The 17177-nt window shown below is 40.8% G+C and overlaps 1 protein-coding gene across 1 annotated transcript; it reads right to left on the bottom strand.

The window, feature by feature from the left end:
* Positions 1 to 672: 672 nt before the first annotated feature.
* LOC115790707 (stromal interaction molecule 1-like) lies at positions 673 to 16734 on the bottom strand. Its single transcript, XM_030744609.1, has 8 exons — positions 16692 to 16734; positions 15560 to 15657; positions 14746 to 14881; positions 12168 to 12298; positions 7579 to 7693; positions 3870 to 3981; positions 3336 to 3451; positions 673 to 1172 (listed from the first exon to the last, which is right to left on the bottom strand). The coding sequence occupies exons 3-8, from the start codon at positions 14867 to 14869 to the stop codon at positions 1081 to 1083; spliced, it is 690 nt and encodes a 229-aa protein (XP_030600469.1). The 5' UTR covers positions 14870 to 14881; positions 15560 to 15657; positions 16692 to 16734; the 3' UTR covers positions 673 to 1080.
* Positions 16735 to 17177: the final 443 nt, after the last annotated feature.

Here is a 17177-nt window from a genome sequence, read left to right as displayed (position 1 = left end):
GTGTTAATGTGATGAGTCCAGGGAGTGACCCATGAGCTGGTCACTCCCAGGTATTTGAAAGTGTCCAAACTTTCCACATCAGTATTCTTTATCCATCCATCCAAGCTAAAGGAAGGCATAAGGCATCATTTGTTTGATGCTATACATGTCAAACAAATCCGTACCTCTCCGATGTTTTAGGTACAGAAAGTCAGTATTTTTGAAGTCGTGAAAAAATATTTATCATTCACATTTATGAACTACTTTTTGGACTGTAATAAAATATACACTGTGTAAATCAAAACCTTTGATTGTTTCAGTCATTAAAGATGTGTTATTGCACATATTCTTCAGTTTTTCAAATGGAAAACGATACAAAACACATTCACTGTAAGAGAGTTGTACTGTGAACATCCTTTAGTCTTCTGATCAGCCAACTGGTAGAGCACATTTTGAGCCCCTATATCTTACTGAAACATTAAGTGAAGTTAACTCAACCTGGTCAGAGGTGGCAAAGGTACACACATTCTTCACTTAAGCAGAAGTGGATACTTGTATTAACAATACTAAAAAGCTGAACTAATTCAACTTTATCACTCAAGTAAAAGTGACGTGTGGGAACCCTAAGATTGGGTGTAGGTGCTGTGTGTGTGTGTGTGTGTGTTGGGGGGGGGGGGGGGGGGGGGGGGGGGGTGCTCTTTGTGGATCTACACAACTGAATTCAACAAGCTATAAGCAGATGCTATCATGGCTGATTTACAACCCAGAGAAAGTACAAAGCCAGTGCAAGTGAGTGAATCTAATCAGCATCATCAGTTTAAATATATATGAGCTTTCTTCTGTGCCTCTAGGTGACAACAGCCATCCCTCAAATCTGGCAAGGTGGATGCAACTGGTAAGGCGGGACCCTCCCCTCTCAAACCTACACTGTATATGTTGCATAAACTATTTTTGGCTATTTCATGTTGTTGGTGCACAGTGGCTGTTGTGTTCATGGTCAGAGTTAGGTTACATTAAGTATAGAAGAGATAAGTTTTAACTTAAGCTGATGATGCTTAGATTCATTCACTGAATTCAACCTTTATACCAAGTGTATACTGTCTAGTATAAATACAGTATCAACCAGCATCCACCTATGCCTATGACTACTGACACTGCCTCCATGAAGTCCTTCAAGAGGTTGTGTCTTTTCACTGAAAGAAAGAAAAAAAAAAGATGGGATTACATTTTAGTAAGATAAGAAACCGAGTCATTAAGTAGACCTATAAATGTAATACTCTGCAACATGTATTACAAGATAAAGTCCTTTAAAAACATGCAAACTTTACAAGGGTGTGGTGTGAAGCTTGAACGTAGCGTATTCATACTCCAACTGTTGTGGAGTGACCCAAATAGACTCACCAGCACAAGTTCAGTTTGCAGCGCACAAGACCACAATAAAGAAAGCTTAACACAACCCATTTCAGTCAGGTAACTGATGCTAATAACTGTGCACTGAAAACCAAACGAAGACAACTGTAACATTCTGGTAGACACGGGGAGCTGTGAATCCAATCTTAGCTCCAACTATGAGTATTCTTTAATGTTATCATTGTTAGGGCTTTATAGCTTTTCAAAGTCATAACAGCTCAGAACCACCTATCCCACGTGTAAGAGCATCCCATATTCAGATCCCTTTAACTATACTAACAGAAAGGCCGTTTTGAAATTAAACCCAAGCCAGCAAAGCAAAGTTGATTTGTCACTCGATGAGTCAAAGAAACACCATACATGCAGGCAGCAGCTGCCACAGTGCCTCAAAGTCTTGCCAGTTACACGAGGAGGCAAGTTTTTTCTTGCAAAACCTGCGTAGGAGTGTGCAGGAAAGAGCAATTTACTTCCTGGAGTGAGACAAAGGGAAGTAAAATGAGAATATCAGTGTTGAGCCACTCAACTGAATCAAACCAGCTACAACCAGCACAAGCTGTAAACCACAGCTCGAGTCTCTCAGTAATTCACCACGATAAGTAAGAATACCAGGACTGTACTTTGCAAACAGCACATCTGATTTGCTGGACTTCATATGTTTTTAGTCACAGACTTGCACGGAGCACTGGAGGGCACAAACAGTTTTGCTCTTTTTTTTAAATGCAGGCCAACACTGGACAATCCAGCTGATCCAGGCTGCAAATATTTATCCCACCTCTCAGAAGAAGGTATACAAACTGCAAGTTGTGGGCACTTGTGATCCATTCATCAATGTTGCTAGCAGTTGTGCACTAAGCAGTCAGTCTTGAGTGCATCCACTTTAATGTATATCTAGCAAATCTAGTAAAAGCAGCTGGCGGGCAACAGAAGAAAACCTTGTATTTCACTCCATGTGGCCGTTCAACCAATGATGTGACGCTGAGTGAAAACTATAAATATGGAGATCTTTACCCCTCAAACTACCAGGAACACAACAAACCATACATCTTCTTTCACAGAGGTATAATCTTTCTGCTAATTAATACGCCACATTTTACAACCGAGCAGGTCTGTGCTGCTGTGACTTGTAGCACTTCTGGGATGATGCTATGGCATAGCTACAGGGCAGATTTAGTGCAGTACTATAAATTAAGCATAACATAGACCTGGCTCAAACAAATAAAGATGTTAAAGTTTAAAAAATCTGAGTGACTCCAGCCACAACATTTAGCAGGGACAAAGAGTTAATGAAAAATGAGAGCAGCAGACCAAAGTGGGCAGGATGTTGGTCACATTGGTAATGAAACTGTGCAGCTGTTTCACAGTAAATCATTTCAATGCAAGAGATTCATTAGTAGCCTGTCTGTAAGGGAAGCCATGTTTTTACAGGGCAGGTTTAGACATAAATAAACATTAATATTTAGGGGTGACTGTGGCTCAGGGGGTAGAGCAGTTCATATGCTAATCAGTGGTTTGATCCCTGGCTGCTCCAGTCTGCATGTATTGCCCAAGGATACTTGGACAAGATACTGAACTCTGAGCTGTGTGAATGTGTGTGAATGGGTGAATGAGACATATTGTATAAAGCACTTTGGACTGGTTCTTATATAGTGCTTTTCTACTCTACCTAAGCACTCATTTACCATAAATCTTTCTGTCTCCTCTCTCCTCTTTATTTACCCGCTGCCATGGTGAATCTTAATTTCAGAGCTACATGAACACTGATGTGCATCTAGATCATTATCTTAATGAAACACCGGTGAAAAAAAATTATGTGACTGTTTCAAGAATTTTAGTCTGCACAGAAACAAAAGCCCATGTCTCGTCAGGCTTCTAGATTATTTGCAACAAATTATTCAAAAAAGGGTCTAAATCTGACTCACAAAAAAAAAAATAATAAAGTTACGTACTCAGGGGTGCTCCAAAGAGTACAGTGTCCAAAGCTTTGAGCTGCAACTTTTGCACATGGCTGTGATCCAAAATCTTCAGAATAGAGAGTGTCAGCGTGGTGTTCTTTACAGCAAGCCTGAAAGAGAACAGACGCACATTCATTAGGCAGAAAAAGGGGGGACGACGACGACAACAACAACAAAACAAAGGTTGTAATGCGCTCTCTTGACAAGTCCAAAGTGCTGTTATGGTAAAGTGTGTGAAGTTGGATGGGTCTAGCTTGAACAGTATGCATCTGGGGTGTGAATGTGAACGTTCTAGGTCGTGTCATATTCTCAAGTTATGGCCAACGTTAAAGTTTCTGTGGAACAGGCGCCACCAGTGCAACAGCTACGACAATAGCTCAACTATTTCTTCACAAAGGCTCAACTAAAAAGGTCTCCACAGTAATATATGAACCAAAATTGATTTGTTATAATTTACAGTGTTGTGTGTGATTCATAGATCTAGTTCACTTTGAACAAAAAAAAAAAAACATCACAATGTGGTCACACCTGGGCATGGCACTCCCATTGAAATTCATTTTGCGAAATGCATCCTCATATTGCGGTAGCTCCACATAATGGATGAGCCATTCCACGACCCCGTCCACTGTCCAGTTATACACTGAGGGCAAAGAGAGAAAGCAAAACATACATTACAGTTACAATTCTCATTCTTTATTTAGACCTCCATTAGCTAGCCCACAAACATCTATCAAACGACAGATATTCAACCAATGAATTACAATGAACGTGAAATATTTCCTTCAACTTGTACGACAAACAATCAAACAGTAAAACAATTTCAAAATGTTACAAATACATCTAGCTAGTAGGGCAGCATGGTGGCACAGTGGTTATCACTGCTGCCTCACAGTTAGAATAACATCTAGAAGGTCTGGGTTTGATTCCACCTTGTGTGGAGTTTGCATGTTCTCCCCGTGCCTGCGTGGGTTTCCTCCGGGTACTTCGGTTTCCTCTGACAATCCAAAGGCATGCACTTACTGGGGTTAGGTTAATTGGCCACTCTAAATTGCCCATAGGTATGAATGTGAGTGTGAAAAGTTGTTTGTCTCTCTGTGTTAGCCCTGCGACAGGCTGGTGACCTGTTCAGGGTGTACCCTGCCTCTCGCCCTATGACAGGTGGAATAGGCTCAAGGCTCCAGGAGAGATTACATCTCTCGACTGGCTAGGGAATGGCTTAAAAATACCTTGGTGCCAGGGAGAGGGAGGTCTAAGCATCTCTGCTTAGATTGCTGCCCCATGACCTGGACCCAGATGTGGCAGTGGCAGAAAATGGATAGGTATGTAGGTGGATGGATGGACATTCAGCTCATAAATGTTATCAGTGACTCGAACACAGTATTTAAGACAAAGATAAAAGATAATAATCAAGTGCAATTCAACAGGATTTCATTTTTAAAACTTGCTGCTTTTAATGTGGCGCAGTGGTTAGCACTGCTGCCTCACAGTTAGAATACCATCTGGAAGGCCTGGGTTCGATTCTTCCTTGGCCCAGGCCCCTCCCTCTCTCTGTGTGGAGTTTGCATGTTCTCCCCGTGCTTGCGTGGGTTTCCTCCGGGTACTCCAGTTTCCTCCCACATTCCAAAGACATGTACTTACTGGGGTTAGGTTAATTGGCTACTCTAAATTGCCCATAGGTGTGAATGTAAGTGTGAAAGGTTGTTTGTTGGCGACCTGTTCAGGGTGTACCTTGCCTCTCGCCCTATGACAGCTGGGATAGGCTCCAGCCCCCCCGCGACCCTGAACAGGATAAGCGGATGGATGGAAGGACATATCCTGGTCAAAAATGACTCCAAGATTTCTCACAGTGTTACTGGAAGCCAAAGTAATGCCATCCAGAGTAAGTATTGGGTTTGACCTGTGGGGCAGAGTACAAGAACTTCAGTTTTATCTGAGTTTAGAAGCAGGACATTAGAGGTCATCCAGGCCTTTATGTCTTTAACACATTCCTGCAGGTTATCTAATTGACGTGTTTCATCTGGTTTCATGGATACATAAAGCTGTGTATCATCTGCATAACAATGAAAATTGATGCATTGTTTTCTAATAATACTGCCTAAGGGAAGCATTTATAGTGTAAATAAAATTGGTCCTAGCACAGAACCCTGTGGAACTCCATAATTAACCTTAGTGTGTGAAGAAGACTCCCCATTTACATGAACAAATTGGAGTCTATTAGATAAATATGATTCAAACCACTGCAGTGCAGTACCTTTAATACCTATAGCAAGCTCTAATCTCTGTAATAAAATGTTATGGTCAACAGTATCAAAGCTGCACTGAGGTCCAACAGGACAAGAACAGAGATGAGTCCACTGTCAGAGGCTGTAAGAAGATCATTTGTAACCTTCACTAATGCTGTTTCTGTACTGTGATGAATTCTGAAACCTGACTGAAACTCTTCAAATACCAGAAATCATTTTTTGGCACAAGACCGGCTATTCAGATGGCAAATTGCTCCACTGCCCCTATGTATAGAGTGGTGACATGTACATTTTGCATACATGCAGCGCAGTACACATTCAAATTAAAATTCAAATCAGTTTATTGCACCCGATAAATTCTAATATATAGGTATATCTGTTTATTACAGAGTGTACCCTGCCTCTCACCCTGTGATAGGCTCCAGCCCTCTGGTGACCCTGGAAAGGTAAAGTGGAAGAGAATGGATGGATGGATGGATTTTTATTTGTTTTTATAATACAATGTTTTAAGAGATAGGAAAGGAGGAGTATATTTGATACCAAGATTTACAGAATTTTTCAACACCAGGATGTGTTTTTAATACTTCCTATTACATTAAAATACCAAAGAACCAGGTGAAATTAAATGTGACGAAAAAAGATCAACATTTTCTTTGTACACTTTTGGGGAGGGGGGGGTCTGAAAAAGAGTACACTTTGTACGCTTTGGAAAATGTTGATAATTGTGAATGACCCCTAAAGACTAAATTAGCATTGGCATGGATTGGGTTCTCACAGGTTCTTATTCATCTTATAGTGGTGGAATTCATTATATTATATTATTGCATACAGAGCACTGAGGAAATAGCTGTAGTACGCTTTACTGTCTTGCTCTCTTCTAACACAACTCTTAAGAGAAACTCTGACTTTAATCTTTCACTGTGTTTGAGGATGTTCAAGTATTCATCCACAAATACAGTGTTAATTTCCACTGTCAATGAACCATGTGGACAGCTGTAGCTTCCTAGCCACTAATAATAGAAACCATGTAGCAGAACAGTTAACCTAAGCAATCAGGAAAGAGAACTTAACTTTTTCCCTTGGGGCAGCAGTTGATCAAATGACCTCATCTAAACAGCAAGTTCTTCACTTGCTTAACAACAGACTGAATCCCTGAAACCAAGAAGAATTTAAACTTGAATATAGGTCAGCAGAGTGTCAAGAGGGAAGAAACCAAGTGTCTCCCTGGGTCATAGACCTCAGGCAGTCACAAAATCTGAAACCAAATATTAACTATTACTGCAGCAGAGGCTGCTCTGATTTGACCAAATCCCCTAAAGCCCTCCTGTCTGCACTGTAAACACTGTAAAATTAAAGCTGGGAAACAGAAGTAACCTCATAGATATCAATTCATTTTAAATCCAATCCTTGGAACAACAACAACATGACTGCATACTACAGAATGACACAAGATGTATTATATGACTGTGTACATCCACAGCCCGAATGATCCATGAGATCAATTCAGTACTATAAACAAAACTGTGATAAAAGCAGTCAGAGGAAAGGGTGAGAAAATACAATTGCACAGGTCATGAGAGTGCTCTCGTGAGTATACGTGAGTACGGTTGGACACACAGTGAGGAGGAAGTGTGACTGTGAATTTTGTGCTGACAGATTCAAGAATCTCTACTCTGGAACACTCTGGCAGAACAGTGCACTTTGCTAAGTTCGCAATCTTATCAAATACTTTGCTCCTTTGTTAAGTGAGTGAAAGGGTCAAGCTTGGACACGCTGTAACACATTTTCAGTCAGAGGGAAGCACTCAAACCTTTATTTACAGGCTCATAAAAGCTCTGCCATCCTCTCCAACTGGCAATCAAAGTCACTAGCAGTGCTTCATTAAAAATGAAAATCACCGGTGCAATATCAAATATTAAGTATTGGTTGAAGGTATCAAATGTGGAACACAGTGTGCAGAACAAGGTTTACAGAAACAGATGTGACAGCGGTACCTTCAGAGCCTTTCCATGAGTTCCACAAGTCCTCCACACTGATGAACTGGTCATCCCCGTGGAAGGTGTTATGCTTAGCCTTGGGGTCATGGTAGTTTAGATCTTCTCTCAGGAACTGTAGTATGACAAGGACATTTGTAATGGTTACAAAAAAAAAACTTTTACAAGACTTAAATGACGCACATTTGTTCTAAAACTGCATTTCCACCACTATAACTGACACAGGCTCTGCATACAAAACTTTAGTTAACTTATTGTGACCAATGTCAGAATAAGTCCCCAAAGTTGGCTCTGAAAGGTGGTGCCTCTGTAACTTTATCCAACACTTCCCATAGGTCAGCCATCACCAATAGGCGGACCTCGGTCCGGATTCGGACCGAAATGATGTCTCAAGCGGACCCGAACCTAATACCAAACCAGAAATAACCACTTAATTAAAATCTTGTTGAGCGCTTTCTGGTTTACCGGCGCAGCTTTTACAGTCCTTACGGTAGTAGTGAAGCGTCCAAGGAAACCCACTGACCAATTGCACGCTAGTTTGGCTATACCATGTGATACCACCAAGCTGGTTCCTGCCGGCTGGTAAACTTTGTAACAAACAGGGTTATTATAGTTAACGAAAACGAACTAAATAATGAAAACTGAAAAAAACATTTTCATTAACTGAAATAAATAAAATCTATAATTAAAAGCAAAAAACAGTATTGTGAGTTTACAATACTAAAACTAACAGAAATTATAGATAAAATGACCTTTGTTTTCATAATTTTATAAAAAAAAAAAAAAAACCCTTGTGGATTCATATGAAATCATTTTTTTCTGCTCTAACAGTTTAAGCTGGGAGCGCCATCGGGCACCTGTGTGCGTGCTCACCGCATCGGTCCGCAAAGTAATGGCAGCAGGATGCCGAGAAACCGCACTGATCCTTCAACGTAACCTGACGTGCGCCTCCGGAGAAATCATGTCGGGTCCACACAGCCCACAAGGTTGTGATTAACCTGTTCAGTCCTTGTGCGTTTCTGGCTACTTTTTGCTGCAGTGTTTGAATTCATCAGTGAGAGAATAACAATCAGGAATAATAATCAAAGCATCAATATAAGGACTCACAAATGTCAGCAAATTCCTGGAGGGAGACTGCTGAAACTATCGAAATGGATGTGAGGAAATGAAGAAAGTGAACAAACAGGGACAAATATGTTTGCAGCCAAAAAAACTGAGCACAAAGAGCGAGGACCAAAAAAGTCCCAGCCGGTACCGCATATAAAACACCAGCACACGACCGCAATTAACACACACAATCCAGCTACAGGCAGATATGGTTGGCCACTTAAGTAGGTTGTGTACAGAGGCCGCAAAGCTAGCTCCCCGAGCAGCTCCAAAACAGAAGCAGCTTCATGTGGTGAGAACATCAGGATGCAGCTGGATTTGAGCTTTGACTCCTTCAAAGACTTCAGTTTGTTTTTGTCCAACATTCGCTGTGTTCTGATGTTTTACACCACGTGTTCTGCACTGACGCTGAAGTTTGTTATAGAGTTTATTCAGTTTTGGAGTTCATGTTTTTCTTTATGTTTCTCCTTGTTGATGTTCATGTGTTTCCTTAATATTACACACATTAAACACGTAATGCTGCTATTTTGTGAACAGCTGGTTGTTGAATGCAATTTTTTAAACGGTATATTTTGTCGAGTTATTATTACACAAAAGTCACTCTTGCACATGACAAAGTATGAAAAACTAAAACTGACGAAAACTAAAACTAAGCATGAAACCAAATATAAAAACTAATGCTCTGAAAACTAACAAAACCTTATATATCAGATTAAATAGTTGGACTTCCGGACCTTGGCCTCATGAAATTTTGTCTGACTGGACCGCTTTAAATTTTATTTGAATACCCCTGCCATAGGTGCTTGATGTGGTGTGAAATTGGAGGACAAATAAAACCCTTTGCAATCTGTGCCATGCTCCCCAAACCATCTCTGAACAACTTCTGTAGCTGAAAGGGCCGAGCGCCATCAAGACATTGTCCCTGATATTGCTGTGTTGATATTGTTCCTACAACATATTAATATTGCTCTAGGGCAATTACTGCCCTAGGCTGTGAGGAATGAAAGGATCAACTCTCAGTCAGAGTTAGTTTACATTTAGGCAGTAAAGCTACTTGGTTATATTTAGAAAAAGATTATGGGTTGTGTACAAACATTAGCCACATATTAAAAAAGCCTTTCAGGCAGAAAACCCTGAGGGCAAACTTTTAATGTTGCAAAGCTATGACACCGCAAAACACGCAATTACTGCCAATGATGATCCTGGGGCAACACTGAATAACAGCACAAACAGAGTGATATCAGATTTTGCCCACAGAAAGGTCCCATCTGTAAATGGTGTTATATATGGTATATATATTATATATACTCTATTAATTCTAGCACTCCCACAAAAGCAGAGTCATGGGTGAAAGACGGTAATAAGTCATGATGCCTTTCTTTCTTGATAGATCTGTGTGGGAAGACTTCACTACAGTGCAGCAAGATCGTCTCTGCTGTGGGTGAGATACTGCACTCCTGAACATATTCAATGGAAAATCAGCAGGGCCTGTATGATGCGACAGACTCACTAAGGTTACTGTTAAGAGACCAGATGTACACTTTGATCTTGCTCTTAATCACTGTATGATTAATAGGAAAAAGAGCATTGTTTTTAAGTAGTCCTCATCATTTTGAGGCTCCTATTTATTGGCTAAAAGCCACTACAGATATGAGTGCTCACTCTGCTTCTCTTTATTATTTGCTTTAGGGGTTGTTGCATGCCAAGTGTCTCTTCCAAAAGCAGTGATCGTGCTACCTGCTTTGATCTGGCCTCATCCACATGCCACAGACTGAACCAAGGCTCCAGAGGAGGCCTCCTCAAGGCCACCACTTGTAGTTTACAATAAAGCTCAAGATACAAACCAAAATGACAACAGTGCCTTTAGGCAACACAGTGATATCTGAGAGGCAGCAGACCTGAATTCTGATGAACATTACACTGCTGTAAATGCACATATGTAATAATTGGGGTTTTTTCCTGTGTTTTTTCACAGTACTTAAGTAGCAGGAAAAGTAGCAAAAACTATCACACTGTGTTGTATTTCAAAAACACAAAAAGCAGACTGCAGGCTCACAAACACCCTTTGTGAAAAGATTTGAAAAATTGCAGTATAACTCTACAAAACACATGCAAGTTACAACTGGATTTACTATAAATCACGCAATGGTAATGAGTTCTCATGCCACACCCTTGCACATTTTAAGTTTTAATACTGCATTTTGCACAGCTGTGATGCTATTGTACCCAAAATGGCCTTTTTGTCAACTCTGACAAAGAAACTCACGGGTGAAAAACATATCAGCCAAGGTTTCAAAGCTGGTAAATACAGTAGGTTAATTATTTGACAAAAGAGGAAAAAAAAAATTAATTAAAAAAAAAAAAAGGGGGGGGGGGGGGGGCAAAAGCCAGATGGTTACAAAAATAACATACACTCAATTGTCACTATATTACCAATATCTGATCATCCAATCACATGGCAGCACCTCACTTCATGTATACATGATTAAGATAACCTGCTGCAGTTCAAATGGAGCATCAGGACAGGGAAGAAAGGTGATTTAGGTGACTTTAAACGTGGTATGGTTGCTGGTGACAGACAGGCTGATCTGAGTATTTCAGAAACTGCTGATCCACTGGGATTTTCGCACACATCTTTAAGGTTTGCAGCGAATGGTCCAAAAAAAAGAAAATATCCACCGAGCGGCAAATCTCTGGGCAAAAATCTTTTTACGATGCCAGAGGTCAAAAGACAGTGGCAAGACTGCTGTGAGGTAGTAATAGCTTTGAGTTTGTGTAGCATAACGAAAATCAAAACTAAGGTGGAATTAAGCAAAGGTAAGAGTTTGCTGTGATCCTAAAAATCCCTTCTCTTGGCGTGCCGAGACAGTTCAAATGTTGGTCTGACCATTCCAGAGTGAAAGTATAAAAGCACCTGCTGCTAGCAAAAATAAGGTAACCCATGCATTTATAATGTCTTTAAGTCTAACTGATGGCTATAGTCAGCAAACAGGGCAATAAGAGATGAACTACAACTTTTGGCAGTCTAAAACTGCATTTCTGTGTTTGTGTGTGATACATTGTTCTAAGATGTTTCACAACAATGTATCTTTTATCCTTCTTTCTTTTTCTTCTTCTTTTCTTGTACATAAGGATGCACTGTCAGCTTCAACTCTAGTGAAGTGTGTCCAAATGTTTGCAAACTCAGTCACTCAAGAGCAGCGTCTCAGCTGCTCGTACCCCTGCCCCTCACTCACAGACTCCAGGAGACAGAGCTCTCCTTTGGATTGTGAAAAAAAAAAAAATAAATACACCAAAGTGAAACATCTTATTCTTAGGGCAAGTTAGAAACTGTGTTAGTGAGATAAAGCATGCAAGATAACCTCTATGTATCAGTATTTCTTTATTTCTCCAGTACAGAGGGCAGAATTGATATTGTTTGAGTTTAGCAACACTTCAGTCCTGTATAAGTTCGCTACAGAGCCTTTCAGGTTGGTACTTACGCCGTCTGTCTCTACAACATCTACATTGCCATTCCCATCATCATCCATCTGCTTATAGATATTGCGGATAGCTTCAAAGCTGAGAATGGCGTTCTCATCCTTGCATAGTGGCTCATCGATGCGACATAAATCTGGTGGAGAAACAGAAGTCACATTCACAAGATGTTAGAGAAGCAACACGTGGGTCCACAGAAGTTATATTCACATCTTCAGTTTTACAGTTATATTAACAATATACTTTTTACAATAGACAAAAACATGACTGGATAAAGAATAGGTGTGATTCTATATAGCTAAACAAAACACATTTATATTAAATTCTTATTCTAGAAAGCACCAAAACCTCTAATATTTAACACTTTTTGTTTTGAATTTGTAATCCTGAGTCTCTGAACCACCAAACCTGAACACTGTGATGCAGTAAAGGCTAATAGCTTTTAATCTTTTGTGCTCTTCCCTTCAGAAAAGACAGAAAATCTTCAAGGTCCCCTGCTGAACCAGCTTCAACAAAGGACTCTCTCTTGCAGAGATAACTGAACTGGAACATTCCTCAGCCACATAGGAAGACTTGTTTAAATAAAGATTTTTTTTCAATGCAGGCTGTTACAAAGGTGGGGGCTCTGACTGTATCTGCTACACCTATGTGTATACCAAAAAACAAGGCATGTGCTGAAATGAATCAATCTGAGATTTCAACATGTATAGCTATCATAAATTTGAATGTCACTGTCACGATTCTCTTTAATGTCAAGGAACCCAGGTTTGTTAGTCTTGTGTAAAACTGTCTGTATGTAGGACTTTTCCAGAAATCACAATTTACATCTGCGTGTCCACTGTGTTCCCTCTGTCCCTCTGCTTCCTGAGGGATTACAGATTCTCTGCTACAGATATGAGATAATGATGCCGCTCCCATTAAGAGGAAAACATTTCTGGTGTGTCATGCAGCAACGGACAGAAAGCAGCATGGTTCAGGTAAACTCTGAAGAACGGTACTCCTGAAAGCTTCTTATTCTATTCATTTCTATGCCGTTTGTTTTCACAAACGTCTCTTCACAGATGAATGGCACAACATAGAAGAGTCACCTCGACAGGACAAGACTCAACTGTACATCTGCATCTGAAGGAGAAAGGGCACTCTTTTGAGGATGCCAGTGTTCACATTTTGGACAGGGAAGACAGATGGTTTGAAAGAGGAGTGAAAGAAGCCATCTATGTCCACTGTGAACAACCATCATTGAACAGAGGAGGTGGATTATGTCACCAACTTTCCCCCGCTTACAGTGCTGTCCTGAGCTCCCTTCCCAGATGTCTCAACCCCATTCTCACCTTTGTTCCAGTAACCTCAATAGGTCACATGATAAATGGAGCGAAGTCCTAAATTGGTTTCATCTGAAACCACTGACTGTAATGACCCACGCCTCCTTTCACACCTTGGCACATGTGATTATGCACATGAACAATAGAGGGTCATAACTGCCTCCAGGGGACTACTCCCACTGGGGTTTAAATACCTGGGTCTCTCCACCATTTGGTTTGAGAACTGAAGAAGCCTTTCGGATGAGAGATGAAATGTCTTCTTTTTGTTTCTTGAACTCCAGTCGTCCTTTGCTTTTTTGTTCAAGCTCCAGAGATCCCTAGTGCATACGTAACCCTACTTCCCCTGTCATAAATGTGCTCATGTTGCTTCATCATTAACGAACGCCATCCACATTTTTTCATATATAAGGGATTGCAGGCATTTGGCTTGCATTGTGCCCGAGACATAAGATATTTACATACCAGCATGCCTGCCCTTTTTTTTTTTTTTAAATAAAGAGCTCAGCTTACACGAGCCATTCTGTGAGCTTGCAGGTAGATAAATACTACACCCAAACTTTGCCACCTCATAAACGCAGCATCTATCTCCCATCATAATTCAGAATACCTGCCAAGCTTAAAAAAACAAAATCACTGTCATATCAAGAATAAATTCTGTGGCCTGCTGTAACTTCTAGGAGTAAAATGCATTTAAAGCCCATCATTTCTACTAATGTGTGTGGATGATATGGACAGTTTCTCATTTAACAGCACTGTTCAGTAGTAAAAGAGCACAAATGATTAACTCCATATTATTGGGCTGCTGTTACAAAAAGTATAGAAAATACTTACAAGGTAAATAAAATAACAGATTTGTAATCTGATACAAATCATTATACTAATGCACTTAATAACTGGCTCATATGCTTGTGCCTTTGTACAGTTCAAATACTGTGCTTAAAGTTTTTGTAAAATAATTATTCTAATATTATTTATTGGTCATAAAATTCCCCTCATTTACCCAACAGTCATTCGGTCCACTAAATATCAGATAAACTGCATATTGTTTGACTCAGTTGCTTGATGCAAGTGGGAGGACAGGGCTTAATGGCAAATGGCACCTGGTCTATTCTCAGCATGGCCACATTTAGTGCCTGCACACAACCACAATCTTGTGGCACAGAGTGTAATACTCAAACGGCCAGTATAGTGTGTGTCAGGAGGGATAAAATTAGACTTCCACACTTTGCTACAACAATTATTGCCATGACTGATTACTCACCTGACATCCCATTTTCAGCAGGTTGATTGTCCGCCGGTGTAGGTGAACTTGGCTTTTCAGTCCAACTTTGTCCAACGAGACACAAACAAAATATCCACAAGCTCAAGGATCTGTGGAGCTCCATGCCTGATGTATGCTGGAAATAAGACAGGAGTCCATCAAACTCTCTGACAACTCTCACATAACACATTCAGAGTGTAGTAACTGCCTGTTACAACATGTGGCAGCTTTCCCGGGGACAGGGAACTACGTTAACCGGCTTAGAGCACTCCAAGAAATACAGTTACATAAAGACCGATTCTCATGTGTGGCTCTTCTTCCTGAATGAGCCATCGTTCACAGCCGTTAGCTTCCTAATACCTGTTTGCAGCTGAGGCAGCCTTTAAGCCCTTACTCTCCTGGTTTAGCTGGGATTTGGTGTTTTTCCTCCCATCATTCCCAACACATCCCCTCAAGAGGTGAAGTAAAAGATTAAAGTGAGAAGCTTGGACCGTCTCGTGGTTTGAGGTCTACAAAGGCTTGGCAAGCAAGATAGCTAGCTAGCTAGCTTGCCCTCTCTGCTAACTCAAACACTGAGTGTAATAACAGCCTACAATGGAAAAAAAAAGATAGCCGTACAACCCGCCTCACACTGACGCTTCTTTTTTTGAGAGGGGGTTTGTGTATTTCAGTGTCGACTTGCTGCATTTTCAACAGACGCACATTAGCGACTGCTGACGTTTAGCTAACCACAAGACAGAGCGCCACCGAGGAGAAACGACTTTTTACCTACGCTGGACGTTACTCCAGCGGGGACAACACCACACAAAGTTACCTGTCATGTACGGGAGCCAGCGGGTCTGTCGTTTCAGCTCTCTGTCAGCATCGCAGGAGATCTCCGGTTCCGCGTAGCTTCACTACGGCAAACTCCACCTCTTCTACGAAGCTGAAGTTGGTTTCCGATTGCACTTCCGATTCGGGAAATGGCTAAAGGGCCATTCCACTTAATTTTTCGCTACCTTCAGCATCTTTAATCTGCTCTAGTTAAAAATCTACAACACCTACACACAATCCTGGAGCCCTGGATTTGAACCCCCCCCAACCTAAAGGAAGCCTTACCTTAAAAAAAGGTCAATTAAACCTAATAATACATACATTTCAATTGACAGTAGTAATCAAACAAGCCAGTAAAATTCAGATTATGATTCACACTTGTTCCAAGCAGTTTCTTTATCCGAGGAAACCCAGCAGATAGCATCCAGTCATGGATGTGCAACATTCACTCTTTGTTCAGCATGGAGCCACAGTGGACAATGATTTGCATTTGTCTTTAACTTTGCAGCAAACCCTTATAGCAAGCAAGCATGTAGCGACAACGGAGAGCAAACACTTCTTTTACCCTGGAACAACCTTCCCATCGTCAGTGTGAACAGCCATCTACCATGACCAACTGGGGGTTTAAGCAGATAAACAACACTGAAAAAGAAGCACTTATGTAGGAGTACTTTCTGTGTTAAAGAAGAGCAAAAAGTTAATACCAGAAGAAAGAGATCATGAAGTTGTTGGAAGCATTATCCCAGTTGGTATCAGAGATAAAAAGAACACAAGACCAAATCTTGCTACACTGAAGATGAAAAAAATTAGAGAAAACAGAAAGTTAAACATGGAAATAACAGCAAAATAATGCAAATTTCAGAGAAGGAGGAGTTCAGTTGTCGTGTGGTCCAGATGGAAAAAAGTGCTGAAATGGCCCTTTATTGAAGTTTCACAAATCAAATCAAGGTTTCACAAATCATACACTTGGTTTTAAATACTCTACTATTAGTGCAGAATAATCTAATCCAGGTTTGAAGTGTGTAGGTGTTGTAGATTTTTAACTAGAGCAGATTAAAGATGCTGAAAGTAGCGAAAAATTAAGTGGAATGGCCCTTTAGCCATTTCCCGAATCGGAAGCTGCAATCGGAAACCTCTTCTGAGAGGTCCTAGCCTTCCACCGACCGAGAGACCGATTAACCGAAAAAGCCGCAGTGTAGACAGAAGTGAGCTTGACTTCCTCTGCTGAGCAAAGGCGCTGGTACGCCCCGTAGTCACCATCGGCTAATGGCGCCCCCTAGCGTCTGGAGCGTATGGATAAGATGAGGTTTATTTGTCACATGCACAGCCGCACCTCACAGCAAGAAAGCCCTTGGTTTGAATCCACCTTGGTGGAGTTCTCTCCGGTTCCCCCCATAGTCCATAGCTAGTGGGGTTAGGTTAACTAGTGATCCTAAATTGCCCATAGGTGTGAATGTGAGTTTGAATGGTTGTCTGTCTCTCTGCAAAGGCTGGGGGATAGGCTTCAGCCCCCTGGAGCCTATCCCTGGATTCTGGATAAGAATAAGTAATTCATACACCGTAAAAATATATAAATATAAATAAAGTATGTAATTTACACATCATGACACAGAAGACAA

The sequence above is a fragment of the Archocentrus centrarchus genome, chromosome 13, assembly GCF_007364275.1.
Source record: "Archocentrus centrarchus isolate MPI-CPG fArcCen1 chromosome 13, fArcCen1, whole genome shotgun sequence".
Taxonomy (NCBI): domain Eukaryota; kingdom Metazoa; phylum Chordata; class Actinopteri; order Cichliformes; family Cichlidae; genus Archocentrus; species Archocentrus centrarchus.
Note: the sequence above shows the minus strand (reverse complement) of the source record. Positions and strands in the feature narration are given on the sequence as shown.

Excerpts from the sequence above, each read along its gene's own strand:
- LOC115790707 (XM_030744609.1), bottom strand. The coding sequence starts at position 14,869 with ATGGAGCTCCACAGATCCTTGAGCTTGTGGATATTTTGTTTGTGTCTC. Across the intron at positions 3,982-7,578 it reads CTCATGGAAAGGCTCTGAAG|TGTATAACTGGACAGTGGAC; the intron begins GTACCGCTGTCA and ends CTTTGCCCTCAG. Across the intron at positions 3,452-3,869 it reads AATGGGAGTGCCATGCCCAG|GCTTGCTGTAAAGAACACCA; the intron begins GTGTGACCACAT and ends GTTCTCTTTCAG.